We start from the raw sequence: 13,385 nt of genomic DNA, 5'->3' as shown, positions 1-13,385 counted from the left end.
GCCCAGGGCCGGCCTTGTATTAAATGTGCTCCCATTTTCCATGGATTCCAGAGGATTTGTTCAGCTTGGGGAAGGTTTCTACCAAGCTTGAGATCTCCAGGGTGGGAAACAGTGGGATTTAGAGGGTGGATGAGGTGGGAGAAGTTTGGATCAGCTCCAGTTGCTCGTCCGTCCAAGCCAAGCACAACGTGGGTCAAAGCTCTGGATGGTTAAGATGAGTTTTAGAGGTTTGGATGGATTTTCCCTTGGGAATTGGGGGGGATGGAAGCAGGATGGCTCCATCCAGAGAATGTGGACCACAAAGTGGGGCTGGATCATCCTTGGGGAAAACTGGAATGGGGTCTCAGCACAGTTTGGTGGCACCACAGTGAGCAGTTTGGGGATGTGTCAGTGCTGATATCCCAGGATTTCCTAATCCATAATTCCACCTTTCTCATCCAGCAGCTCCTTCTGGATCGGGAAATCCAGGAGGGAGAGAAAACCTTTCCTAATAAATTCCCTTCTCCAGGATCACACAATCCTTGAAGCCCCAGTGAGGAAAAAAATGACTGGGAAAGGTGGAATTCGGTTTAATATGTTCAGACACTTATAAATATGAATAATAAATATAAATTATTTATAAATTATATAAAGTATATTAATTATGAATAGAAATAATAAAGGTAAATTATATAGAAATTATATAAAAATACATGAAATAAAAACATAAATAAATACAAATAATAAATATAAAAAGTTCAATGGTGGGCTAATTTTTCCCCCTCATTAAACAGTTGGATCTGCCTGGAATTCCTTGTGTCCCATTGACATCGGTGGGATTCATCCCACACAAACCTGGGCTCATTAACTTAATTAAGAGCCAGGTAATGACTTAAGGACCTTCTTGTCCCTAAGAGGGGGGGGATACGGGGCAGGATTTGCCTGGATTTGGCTAGAAAAAGGAATAAACTAGATTTAATTTTATTTCTTTATTTCTTTATTTTTATTTCTCTTTACAAGAGAAACCCCCGATGGTTTTGGAAGGGCAAGGGCACAGCTGGCCCAGATGTTGCAGGAATGCTCCAGGTTGGAGGTGGGGCCATCCAGATGTGCCCGGGGTGGGAGTGGATGCTGGACCCAGATGTGGCACGGGAGGCGGGAGGGGTGCCCAGATGTGCTGGGGAAGGTGAGGGGGTCCCCTGGTCGTAGTTGGGCTCATCCAGATGTGCCCGGTGTGGGAGTGGACACGGGCCCAGATGTGGCACGGGAGGTGGGAGGGGCGCCCAGATGTGACGCGGGATGGCGAGGAGCTGCTCTTGTTGTAGGTGGGGATTGTCCAGATGTGTTTGGGATGGTGGGGGGGGGTACCTGGTTGTAGGGGGGTCATCCAGATGTGTCCGGGCTGGGAGCGACCCCGCTCCCAGCTGTTACTCAGAGGGCGGAAGGGGAGCTCAGATCCAGATGTGGCCGAGACGGGGAAGGGGGGGCGGCTCCCGGTTGGAATTGGTCTCATCCAGATGTGGACGGGGGGGAGGGGATGGGCACAGACGCCCGTCCAGATGTGCGGCGGGGGCGGGGCCGCTCCCAGCGGCGCCCATGGGCGTGGCCTCAAGCCCCGCCCCCGATGACGTCATCCGCGTTCTAATTCCCCCCGTTGCCACAGGCAACGGCCTCTCCGGTCCAGCCCCCTCCCTGCCCGCGCTCCCATTGGGCGGCGCCGCCGTCAATCATCGGCTCCCCGCTCTCCCATTGGCAGGCGGGGGGTTACGCCCCGCCCTCCCCGCCCCGCTTATCCCCCGCGCCGCGAGGGATCCGCCCCCGGGATCGCGCCGGGATTTGGGATCGGCGGGGCCGCCCGGGGGCTCCGGGGGCGAGCGGGGACACCGAGCCGGGAGTTTGGGGGCGTCCGAGGTGGGGTATGAGCGCTGAAGGGTTCGGAGCGGGGCGGGGATCGGCTCTTTAAAGGAGTTTGGGGGGGGTCGCCGTGGCTGGAGCATCTCTAGAAAGGGGGAGTTTGGGGGGGTCCCACCTTCCTTTTGGGGGGGGTTCTGTAAGGGGAGGGGGTTTAACCCCTGTGGAGAGCTCCCCAAGGTGGGTTTTGGGGGGTTTAACCCCCCTTTGCAGTTCGGGTAGCTCTGTAAGGGGAGTTATTGGGGGTTTAAACACCCCCTTTTTTGGGGGTCACTCTGCAAGAGAAGGGGGGTTTAACCCCCGCACCCCAACTGGGGAAGTTATTGGGGGGGATTTGAAACTTCTCCCGCTATTTAGGGTCGTTCTGCCGGGGGGGAGGTTTAACATCCCCCTCCCATTTAGAGTAGTTCTCTAAGGGGGTTTTGGGAAACTTTAACCCCCGTCCCGAGCTGGGGTAGCTCCGAAAGGGGAGTTATTGGGGGTTTGAACCCTCTCCTCCCTTTTAGGGGAGCTCGGAAAGGGGGTTTTGGGGGGGTCACCCCCATCTGGGGTAGCTCTGAAAGGAGAGTTTGGGGAGTTTAACCCCCCCCTCCCCCCCAATTTAGGGTAACTCTACAAAGGGGTTTGGGAAGATTTAAACACCTCCTCCTATTTAGGGCAGCTCTTGCAAGAGGAGTTTAACTCCCCCTCTAAATATTTAGGGGAGTTTTTGGGGTTTAACTCCCCCCCCACACACACCTGGAGTAGGTTTAGAAAGGGGTTTGTGGATTTTGGGTCCACCCCTTTCCCCTGGGTTATCTCTGCAGGGGCTTTTGGGGCTCACATCTGGCCAGATGTGAAGTGCAGGGGGCTTTCCAGAGCTGGGGTTAGAGGGGGTTTAAACCCCCTCCCAAACCTAGGACAGGACTGGGGTCTAGTCCAGAACAACCAGAGCAGCCCAAGGAGGGGTCACTGAGCCCCCAAATCTCTGTGTGGGGTCGAGAGGAGCCCCCAAATCTCTGTGTGGGGTCGAGAGGAGCCCCCAGCTGTGGGCCCAGCCCCCCCACCCTGTGGATGCTGCACCCCTGGAGATGATGCCCCCCGAGGAGGAGAACCTGGGTGGCCCCAGGAAAGGGGACAGGGCCGGTGGCCTCGTCCTCCTGCCCGGCCCCAAGAGCGGCAGCGCTCGGAAGGTGAGGCTGGGGATGGTCAGGGGGGCTTTTGGGGGTCAGGGGGTCAGGGTGGGTGCCCTGCAGGATCCAGGGGGCTGGGTTGGTGTCCCCATGGGATCCATGGGAATCTGGGACCATCCCTTGGGCGTCAACCCCCACCCCTGGGCTCCAAGGGGCTTTGGAGTTGCAAGAAAACCTGGATAAATGTTAATTTTGGGGCTATTTCGGTGTGTTTCCCATTAGTTTTGTCCCCTGGGAGCCAATGGAATAATTAATGATGGATCTATAATAATTAATTAGTGACGGGGGGGGTGAAATCCCTGGGGATTGCCCTCAGGCTGCCACCAACCCCAATCCATCCCTGCCATCACCACCCGCCCCTGGGCTCGAAGGGGCTTTGGAGTTGTAAGAAAACCTGGATAAATGTTAATTTTAGGGCTATTTCGGTGTGTTTCCTGTCACTTTTGTTCCCTCTCATTATTCCCCAATGGAATATCAGGGATCCCTTTTTTGGGGTGCAGGCCTGACACCACCCTGGGGGTGCTTTGATCCCAATTCTCCCCATATTTTGGGGTTTTTCCTCCTTCCTGCCCACTTGGGTGGTGCCCATCCCTCCTCTGGCCCTTGTTGGTGCTGGCCAAGGTGTTGCTTCCTGGCAAGTTTTCCCTCGGGAATTGCCCCTTCCTGGAAAGTTTGGCTTTGGGGGTGAGATGGGACAGGTAGACCTGCTGATTAAAGTTGTTTAATTAGTGACAGGGGGGTGAAATTCGTGGGGATTGTCCTCAGGATGCCACCAACCCCAATCCTTGCCTTCCCTTGGGAATCAGCTCCCACCCCTGGGCTCAAAGGGGCTTTGGAATTGCCAGAAAACCTGGATCAGTGGTGGGTTATGGGGCTGTTTCAGTGTTGGTTTTGTGCCCTGAGAGGCAAAGGAATAAACCTGCAGAAACTCTGTAAAACCCCAAACTAAACCCCAAACTGAACTTCAGACCCCCAAACTGAACCCTAAACTGAACTTCAAAACCCTAAACTAAACCCTAAACTGAACTTCAAAACCCTAAACTGAACCTCAGACCCCCAAACTAAACCCTAAACTGAACCTCAGACCCCCAAACTAAACCCTAAACTGAACTTCAGACCCCCAAACTGAACCCTAAACTGAACTTCAAAACCCTAAACTAAACTTCAGACCCTCAAATTAAACCCTAAACTTACCCTCAGACCCCCAAACTAAACCCTAAACTGAACTTCAAAACCCCAAACTAAACCCTAAACTGAACATCAAAACCCTGAACTGCACCCCAGACCCCCAAACTAAACCCTAAATTAAACCTCAGAAAACCTGAGTTCTTCTTGCAAATCTGTAACTCCCAAACCTTGTCCTTCAGCAGAGCAAAAAAAAAACCACCTGAAACCCCCCAAAAAAACCCAATAATAAGAAAAAAACCCAATAATAAGAAAAGCCAGGCTGGTGAAGGGATTTTTTCCTGGAGGGAGGGTTGGGATGGCCCAGAGATCAATCTGATCCCGAGTCACTCGGGCATCAACTCCCACCCCTGGGCTCAAAGGGGCTTTGGAATTGCCAGAAAACCTGGATCAGTGGTGGGTTTGGGGGCTGTTTCAGTGTTGGTTTTGAGCCCTGAGAGGCAAAGGAATAAACCTGCAGAAACTCTGTAAAACCCCAAACTGAACGTCAGACCCCTAAACTGAACTTTAAAACCCTAAACTAAACTTCAGACCCTCAAATTAAACCCTAAACTTACCCTCAGACCCCCAAACTAAACCCTAAACTTACCCTGAGACCCCCAAACTAAACCCTAAACTGACCCTCAGACCCCCAAACTAAACCCTAAACTGCACCTCAGACCCCCAAACTAAACCCTAAACTTACCCTCAGACCCCCAAACTAAACCCTAAACCTACCCTCAGACCCCCAAACTAAACCCTAAACTGAACCTCAGACCCCCAAACTAAACCCTAAACTGATCATCAAAACCCTGAACTGCACCCCAGACCCCCAAACTAAACCCTAAAGTGACCCTCAGACCCCTAAACTGAACCTCAGACCCCCAAACTAAACCCCAAACTGAACCCCAAACTAAACCCTAAATTAAACCTCAGAAAACCTGAGTTCTTCTTGCAAATTTGGAACTCCCAAACCTTGTCCTTCAGCAGAGCAAAAAAAAACCACAACCCAATAATAAGAAAAAACCCCAATAATAAGACAAGCCAGGCTGGGAAGGGGAATTTTTTCCCTGGAGGGAGGGTTGGGATCACTCAAGGATCAATCTGATCCCGAGTCACTCGAGCCTGGTGTCACCTCAGAAGCTCCAGGAGCTGCAACCTCAAAGCAGGTCAGGCTGAAGCAGCAGGTGCTGCTTGGGAGGGAGGATTAGCAGAGTAAATAAAGGGGTTTTTCCTAAAATTATCCTGTTTCCAGCAGCAGGAGGTCGTGGGATTTTATCCCAGTTTTATTGTGTTTCCATTTGCCTTTCCCAGTTTATTCTGTTTCCTTTAGGAGGAATAAATAAAGGGGTTTTTTCCCCCAATTTTATTCTGGTTCCAGTAGCAGGAGGTTGTTCCCAGATTTATTCTGTTTCCATTTGCAGTTGTGGGATTTTATCCCAAAGTTATTCTGATTCCATTAGCAGGAAGTTGTGGGGAGGTGGTTTTTTTTTGGTTTTTTTTTTTTTTTTTGAGGTTTTTCCCAAATTTATTCTGTTCCCACTATCAGTTGTGGTTTTTTCCTAATTTATTCTGTTTCCTTTAGGAAGAATAAAAAAAGGGTTTTTCCCAATTTATTCCTTTTCCAGTAGCAGGAGGTTGTGGGATTTTATCCCAAATTTACTCTGTTTCCATTTGCAGTTGTGAGATTTGATCCTAAGTTTATTCTGGTTCCATTAACAGGAAGTTGTGAGGTTTATCCCAAATTTATTCTGGTTCCATCAGCAGGAGGTTGTGGGATTTTATCCCAAATTTATTCTGTTCCCATTAGCAGTTGTGGGATTTTTTTCCTAAATTTATTCTGTTTCCTTTAGCATGAATAAATAAAGTTTTTTTCCCAATTTATTCTGGTTCCCGTAGCAGGAGGTTGTGGGATTTTATCCCGAATTTATTCTGTTCCCATTAGCAGTTGTGGTTTGTTTGTTTGTTTGTTTTTCCCAAATTTCTTTGGTTGAGGTTGTGGATTTTTTCCCAAATTTATTCTGGTTCCATTAACAGGAAGTTGTGGGTTTATCCCAAATTTATTCTGGTTCCATTAACAGGAAGTTGTGAGGTTTATCCCAAATTTATTCTGGTTCCATCAGCAGGAGGTTGTGGGATTTTATCCCAAATTTACTCTGTTCCCATTATCAGTTGTGGGATTTTTTTTCCCAAGTTTATTCTGTTTCCATTTGCAGGAATAAATAATTTGGGTTTTTTTTCCCAACTTTATTCAGTTCCCATTATCGAGCTTTTTTCACAATTTATTCTGTTTCCATCAGCAGGAACTTGTAGAGTTTTTTTCCCATATTTCTTTTGTTCAGGTTGTGGGGTTTTCCTCAATTTATCTTGTTCCCAGTAGCAGGAGAATTATAAATTTCTTTCCCAATATATTCTATTTCCATTAGCAGTTATGGGGCTTTTCCCCCAATTTATTCCTTTTCCATTAGCAGGAATTTGTAGGATTTTTTCCCCCAAAATTTCTTTTATTGAGATTTTGTTTTTTTTTCCCCAAATTTATTCTGTTTCCATTGTCAATCATGAGATTTTCCCCAAATTTATTCTGTTTCCATTATCAATTATGAGATTTTTTTCCTCAATTTATTCTGTTTCCACTACCAATTGTGTTTTTTTTTCCAATTAGTCTGTTTCCATCAGCAGGCTCTTATGAGGTTTTTTATTCCCATATTTACTTTATTTTCCTTACATGAGGGATTTTTATTTCCCTCTGTTTGGATCCAGAGCCCAAAGAACAACACGGAAAAGATGACAGAGCCTTGGAGTGGGATCAGCACCACCTGTCAAAACACGATTAAAACTACAATTAAACCACCAAAACACCTGATTAACCTCCCTATTAATTAATATTTATTATTCTTATTTAACCCCCACCTCAATCCACCCTTTTCCAGCTGCTTTTATCCCTCTGAGCCACAGATGGGGCCACCCCTTGTTTTCTCCCAGTCCTGAAAACTGCTGAAAAAGTGATTTTTGTATTTTTTTTCTCACTTTTTATATCCTGGGAGGGAAGATTTAATCCACCTGTTTCCTGCTCTCCCCTTTCCCTGCCTTTCAGGATCCTTCCCAACCTGCCCAGAGCGTTTTCACCCTCCTAAAATCCAATTTTTAAGGTGTTTTTTTGCTGTTTAACCCCTCCCCCAACCCCTTATTTTTTATTCCCACCCCCCCGGGTTTTATTTTTCCTTCCTCCTGTTGAATTCCTGAGCCAACTGGTTGGGAAATTTTAATTCCCTAATCCTGCCAGGGTTTGTTAAAGGGCTGTGTGATGTAACCATATTCTCAATAAAAACTTTTAGAGGTTTTATCTCCCACGGAAAACCAGCTCAAAGCGGGGCTGTTTCCCAAAATTAATTCCAGGAGAGGGAATTTTAGGGAGAAATCGAATTTTCAGGCAGTAAACCCTATTTTTGGGGACCTCCTGCTTGTGTCTCTAACAGCCCCCTAGTGAATTCCTTCAGTGGGAATTAGGAATAATCCTGGAAAAAAGGAGGATTTTCCAGCCCTGGGGTGGGTTTTCCTGGTTTTTGTGTTGTTGGGATAACGTGGGGATCACTTGGCCGCTTCTCCCCTGCTGGGCTGACTCAAAAACCTCGTGGATTAAAAAGAGGGATAATTAATAATTCCAGCTGACAGCTCTGGCTGCCCAAATACCTCCCGGACCAACTGGATCTGGAAACAAAGCAGGGGCTGAGAGTTCTCCTTTTCCAGCTGCTGCACTTGGAAAAAATCCCCTTTTTTATTATTATTTTGAGGATAAAACTTTGTGTTTTAGGGAATGTTGTTGCTGCTGGGGGGGAGGTAAAGAAATACTGGATTTTTGGGGGGGGGAGTGGGAGATGCTGGAAGTGTTTCCTGGGAAAAGCTTGTAGGGTTGAGGTTGTGGGGAGAGGATTTGTGGTGGGTGGGGTCGTGGATCTTGGTCCAGCTTGGAATTCCTCGATAGCAGAGGGATGGGGACTTGTTGGAGGTCACGGAGATGCTGGAGAACCTCAGCTCTGGAGCCAGGCTGGGAGAGCTGGGAATGTTCACCTGGAGAAGGGAAGGATCCAGGGAGACCTGAGAGCCACTTCCAGTGTCTAAAGGGGCTCCAGGAGAGCTGGAGAGGGACTGGGGACAAGGGATGGAGGGACAGGACACAGGGAATGGCTTCAAAGTGAAATATGGGAGCTTTAGATGGGATATTGGGAAGGAATTGTTGGCTGGGAGGGTGGGACTGGAATGGAATTCCCAAAGAAGCTGTGGCTGCCCCATCCCTGGAAGTGTCCAAGGCCAGATTGGAGCAACCTGGGCTAGTGGGAGGTGTCCCTGCCCACGGCAGGGGGTGGAACTGGATGATCTTCCAGGTCCCTTCTCCCAAACCATTCCAGAATTCACCCCTTCTCTATCCCACTGCCTGGCACGAAGGCTCTCCAGATATCTGGGATCCAGCCTGGCTGGTGTCCTGCTCCCCTTTCTCCCTCAGCTTCCCAGCCCTTGGGAATGTGAGGGTTGTTTCCATGGAGGTGGAGTTTGGGGCAGCACCGGGTGAGGACTCCTCACCCATTTTATGGATTTTATGGATGCCTCCAGTGCAAATTAACCTCCCTTAGCTCCTCTGTGGGAATTCTCTGACTGGCAGGAATCCTGGGGGTGGCTGAAGCTGCTCTTGGAGATGGCCCAGCTTGGTCCATGCTCTCCCAGTACCTCCAGGAGCTTTCCCTGCAGTCTCAGGGCTGCCACTTCATTCCCAGCTTCCAACTCCTTCCCCATTTCTCTGGAGAGATCCTTCTGGCCCTTTTCCCAGCATATTCCTGATCCTCTGGACGAGGATCCAGCAGCACCTCAGGCAGCTCCCTTTCCCTCTTCCTTACAACTCCAGCAGCACATCCAAGGATTGTGTTTTCCCTCCTTTGATCCCTTAATCCCTTCCAGTTTCTCTTTTCCTCCTGTTGCTTCCACTTATCTCTCCTCTCCTGGAAACAAAAGAGTCCCTTTGTGCTTGGATTTACCCTTTGGACTTGTTGGCCTCCACCCCCTGCTCCAGGTGATCCAGTTTGTCCTGGAAAAGCTGGGAGGGGAGGCCTGGTTTGGGCACGGATGACTCTTTCCAGGTGTGTCCTGTCATCCCAGAGCAATCCAGGCTCCATCTCCCAGGGCTCGTTGGAGGTGGGGGAGTGCAAAGGCCACTCTGAGCAAACATCTCCCTGGGGATTTGCTTCCAGAACCAGATCCCAGCGGGAATTGCCCAGTTTAACAGCCCAGGTGGGTCCTCCTGAGCTGAGCAACCTCCTTAGTCATTCCAGGTGATAAGGGGTTGAGTTGGCAGAACCCTTGATGACCTTCAAAGGGGTTTTATTCATCTTGGCCTTTTTTGGAAAGGCTCTTCTGGCCTCTTTTTTTTATTTTTTCCCCTCATGGAAACCTTGGCTGAGGAGTTTTGGGTTTTCCTGCCACCCTTCCATGCTGAGGGGTCCGACTCAGCAGGGTTTTGCTGGTGGTTTCTGGGCTTTATTCCAACAAAACCATGGGATGGGATGATCCTGGGAGTCCCTTCCCAGCTCAGCAAGTCCTGCTGTGTCAGAGGGGATGAACTCCACGCCTTGGTTGACCCCACCCCTCCTTCCTCCTCGTGGCTTCCTTAATTTACCCCCTCCCCTCCGTGCTCTTCCCCTTCTCCCACACAATTTATGGGAGAGTCCTCTCCTCTCTTTTCCTTTCAAACCACCCAGGAAAAGTCTCATTTTCGACGTGGCCCCTTCTTCAAACCCCCCAAAATCACTCTCCTGCCTGGCCCCAGGTGCACCCCAAAGCCTGGTTGAAAGGACCCCTCTTTCTCCTGACCTTCCAGGGTTCACCTCAACCTGGATTCTTCCCGCACCGAGAGGAATTAAGGAAGGAAAATCCCTTTTATAACCCAAAAGTGGGGTTTGTGTGGGGTTGTTTTTTTTTTTTCCCCCACCCTATCCCCTTATGTAAGTTGGTTTAAAATCCATCCCTGCTTATTTGGGAACTCCTGCTGTGGGTTTTGGCTGCAAATTGGGCAGGAAAAGCTTTTGGGATCCTGGGAAGAGAAGCTGTTGGAGGGTGGACGTGGTCCCTTCTTCACCCTCAGCTTCCCCCAGTTATATTTGGATTTAAAAATCACATTTTTACACTTATGATGGTGTTTTCTTCCACCTGGACTGAGCATTTAATTGAGGAGCTGAATTTCTCCACTATCCATGGAATTTCTGGGAGGTTTTTTCATTTCCAGGAGCAGCTGCAGCCTGGGCTGGGTTTTACCTGGTGGTGGCCTTTGGAATGATGTTTCTATTGATCCATGCCAGGCAGGGATGATGTTTGGGGAATTCCTGTTGAGATCCAGATGTGCTGGAATCCCAGGAGCTGCTGCACTTCTCCAGCTCCATAAAAAAGCTGAGGAAAACGAGGTGTGAGAAGATCACCAGAAATCCTGAGCTGAGATCCCGACCCAAGATCCTCCCAGGGTTTGCTTTCACACCAAGGGCTCCAATACCCGATTTTCCAGTACATTTTGGTGTTGGATTAGGAGCCTGGATGGGATCTGATAAATCTCATGGAATCTGGTGGAGAAGACACTGCCCAGACAGGGAGAAAACCCCTCCCAGCTCTACAGGAGTTTCCCAGAGGGAGAAATCAACTTTCTAAACCCCTTCATCGCTCTCAAAGTGACATCTTTGACACTCTTGGAATATCTTGGAGAGCCATCCCAGTGTTTTCCTCTCCTTCATCTCCCTCCTTCCCTTCATTCCCCCTTTCCTTTCCTCCACACAGGGTGTTCCATGGACCTTCTCTGTGTTTTTGGGAAGTTCTTCCCCTCGTGCCTCTTCCCTCCTCTCTCCCCTGCAGTTCTCCAGCTTCCTGCCCGTGTTTTCCAGGAGTTTTTGCTCCTCATTTCCACCCCCCACAAAAAAACCCTTAAAATCCTCTGGCTGCTTCCAAACAAACCTTTTCCAGGAGGGGAGAGGTCTCAGGTAGTGAAATGTCCCACAGGAAGAGTTGCTTCCACCTCCAGGAGTTACTCCTGGGCCTGTGGAGTTTTTGGATGGATTTCTGTGGTTCTGACCTGCCTCATTTGCATATTTTTGGGATCTATTTCCCCATGGGTTTGTCTTGCTGGGCTCTGGATCTGGCAAATTCACACGGATCTCGTCTGGAAACGTTGACATTTTAGCTTTGGAAGCTTTAAAAACTTGAACTTTGGGAGCTTTAAGTTCCAGTTCTGGGTTAATGTCTCAAGTAGGAAAAAATGTCATCAATTGCAACGTTTTTAATCAGCTTTTAATTAATTAAACAAATAACTGTGCATAGCTTGGGCTCCATCTGCACCAGCAGCTCTTTCTGGACAAGAGTTTTGTGGTGTCATCTTTGTTTGAGAGTCTCTGGGGGCTCAAATTTGGGTGTTGCCTTCGTGGTTGGGTTGGGTTTTATTCCAGGGATTGTTTCCAGTGGTGTCCCAGCTGGAGAAAACCTGGAATGATCCCTCTCTGGGCTTCCTGGGTGGGATTCCTCCTCCTTTTCCTCATTTCTAGATGTTTTTCCACCGGTTTGCTGGGTGGGTGGGTTCCTCCAGGGCAAATCCACAATTAAATTCCAGATCAGACTTTTCCTGTATTTGCTCCTGAGTGTTTCAGATCCAAGATTTGTGCAGCTTTCCAGAATAATTGGGATCTCGTGTTTCCAGCTCATCCCTGGAATGATTTCATCAAATTCCTGGATTACTTTAAAGCCCTAATCCTGCAGATTTATGGAGCAGATGGAGGGGCTCTGATTCCTCAGGCTCCAATTTACCAATTAGGAGCTCGAATCCATCACTGAACTGAAAATCCCAACGTTAATCCTGGATCCTTTTCCAAGGAGGCAGCACTTGGTGGACTTGAAACATGAGGCATGAGTTTTAAGGCAGCTGAAATCCATGAAAATACAACATTTTCCATGCCCTACTTGCCAATCCAAGCTGGGCTCCTACTTTTTTGGATTTCTTTCTCTTTTGCTACTTCCAAGAAAAATCATTTGTTAGAAGGGATTTTTTTTTTTCCCAGGTCCCACGAGGACCTTCCCTGTTTTCTGGAGGGGTAAGCAGGTGTTCCATGGAATCATGGAATGGTTTGGGTGGGAAGGGACCTTCAAAACCATCGAATTCCAAGCCCTTGCCGTGGGCAGGGACAACTTCCAGTAGCCCAGGTTGCTCCAAGCTGGCCTTGGACATTTCCAGGGATGGGGCAGCCATGGCTTCTCTGGGAATTCCTTCTTGGATTTGGGACTGTTGGGACCCATCCTGGAGGATGAGGTGAGACCTGGTGAAGTCCTTGGATATCTCTACGTGGAATAAGGCAGGGAAGGTGTTTTGGACAGGATGAGAGTGGGAATTGTTGGAGCTCTGGGGAGCAAAACCCCCCCTTGATGTGGTGCCAAGAGGTCCACCAGCACTGGTGGAAGGAAAACAGTGGGAAACAGGTTTTCCAAGGGAAGGAAGAGGGTGAAATGTGGCTCTCTGGAACTTCTTTTGATGTTCCAGAGGATCTTCATATATTTAGATGGGATATTGGGAAGGAATTCTTCCCTGGGAGGGTGGGGAGAGGCTGGAATGGAATTCCCAGAGAAGCTGTGGCTGCCCCATCCCTGGAAGTGTCCAAGGCCAGGTTGGATCACCCTGGATTATTGGAAGGTGTCCCTGCCCACAGCAGGGGGTTGGAACTGGCTGACCTTTCAGGTCCCTTCCAACCCAACCCATCCCAGGATTCATCCCTTCCCTATTTCCCTACCCCAAGGATCTCCCTTTGTTCATGCACCCACCCAACTCAAACCATTCCAAGCTTCTAAAAGTACCCTTTTTTTTTTTTTTTCCCATCCCAAAACCTGGGAGTGGGGTGGGGGGGAGGTTTTTTTGGTGAGATCCTGCCCTTGTCTCCCAGCAGGGCTGTGATCCCTTTGCCCAGACCCAACGGAGCAAACTCCAACATCGCCGGGCCCGGATCAACCAGCAGATCAACAAGGAGATGAGGATGAGGGCGGGAGCAGAAAACCTCTTCAGGTGAGTCCTGCTCTCCTGGACATCCCTCAGGAATCTGGTTGGACATGGGAACGTGGTCTTGATGTGGTTGGGGTTTTTTTTTTTGCTCA

The 13,385-nt window shown here is 49.0% G+C and overlaps 1 protein-coding gene across 4 annotated transcripts in view; it reads left to right on the top strand.

The window, feature by feature from the left end:
• Nucleotides 1-2,051: 2,051 nt before the first annotated feature.
• The window catches only part of RHPN1 (rhophilin Rho GTPase binding protein 1), a 40,390-nt gene continuing 29,056 nt past the window's right edge, over nt 2,052-13,385 (top strand). For 2 of the 4 annotated variants that reach the window (XM_050313404.1, XM_050313394.1), the window contains exons 1-2: nt 2,052-3,062; nt 13,181-13,296. In XM_050313404.1, coding sequence (XP_050169361.1) covers nt 2,961-3,062; nt 13,181-13,296 — 218 coding nt within the window. In that variant the 5' untranslated portion in view covers nt 2,052-2,960. Of the gene's footprint in view, nt 3,063-13,177; nt 13,297-13,385 lie in introns of all 4 variants that reach the window. The other 2 variants (XM_050313388.1, XM_050313381.1) reach the window with 1 other exon arrangement.

Source organism: Myiozetetes cayanensis, unplaced genomic scaffold (genome assembly GCF_022539395.1).
Source record: "Myiozetetes cayanensis isolate MyiCay16 unplaced genomic scaffold, myiCay2020 scf1, whole genome shotgun sequence".
Taxonomy (NCBI): Eukaryota; Metazoa; Chordata; class Aves; order Passeriformes; family Tyrannidae; genus Myiozetetes; species Myiozetetes cayanensis.
The sequence above is the reverse complement of the archived record's forward strand: the minus strand, read 5'-3'. Positions and strand labels throughout refer to the sequence as shown.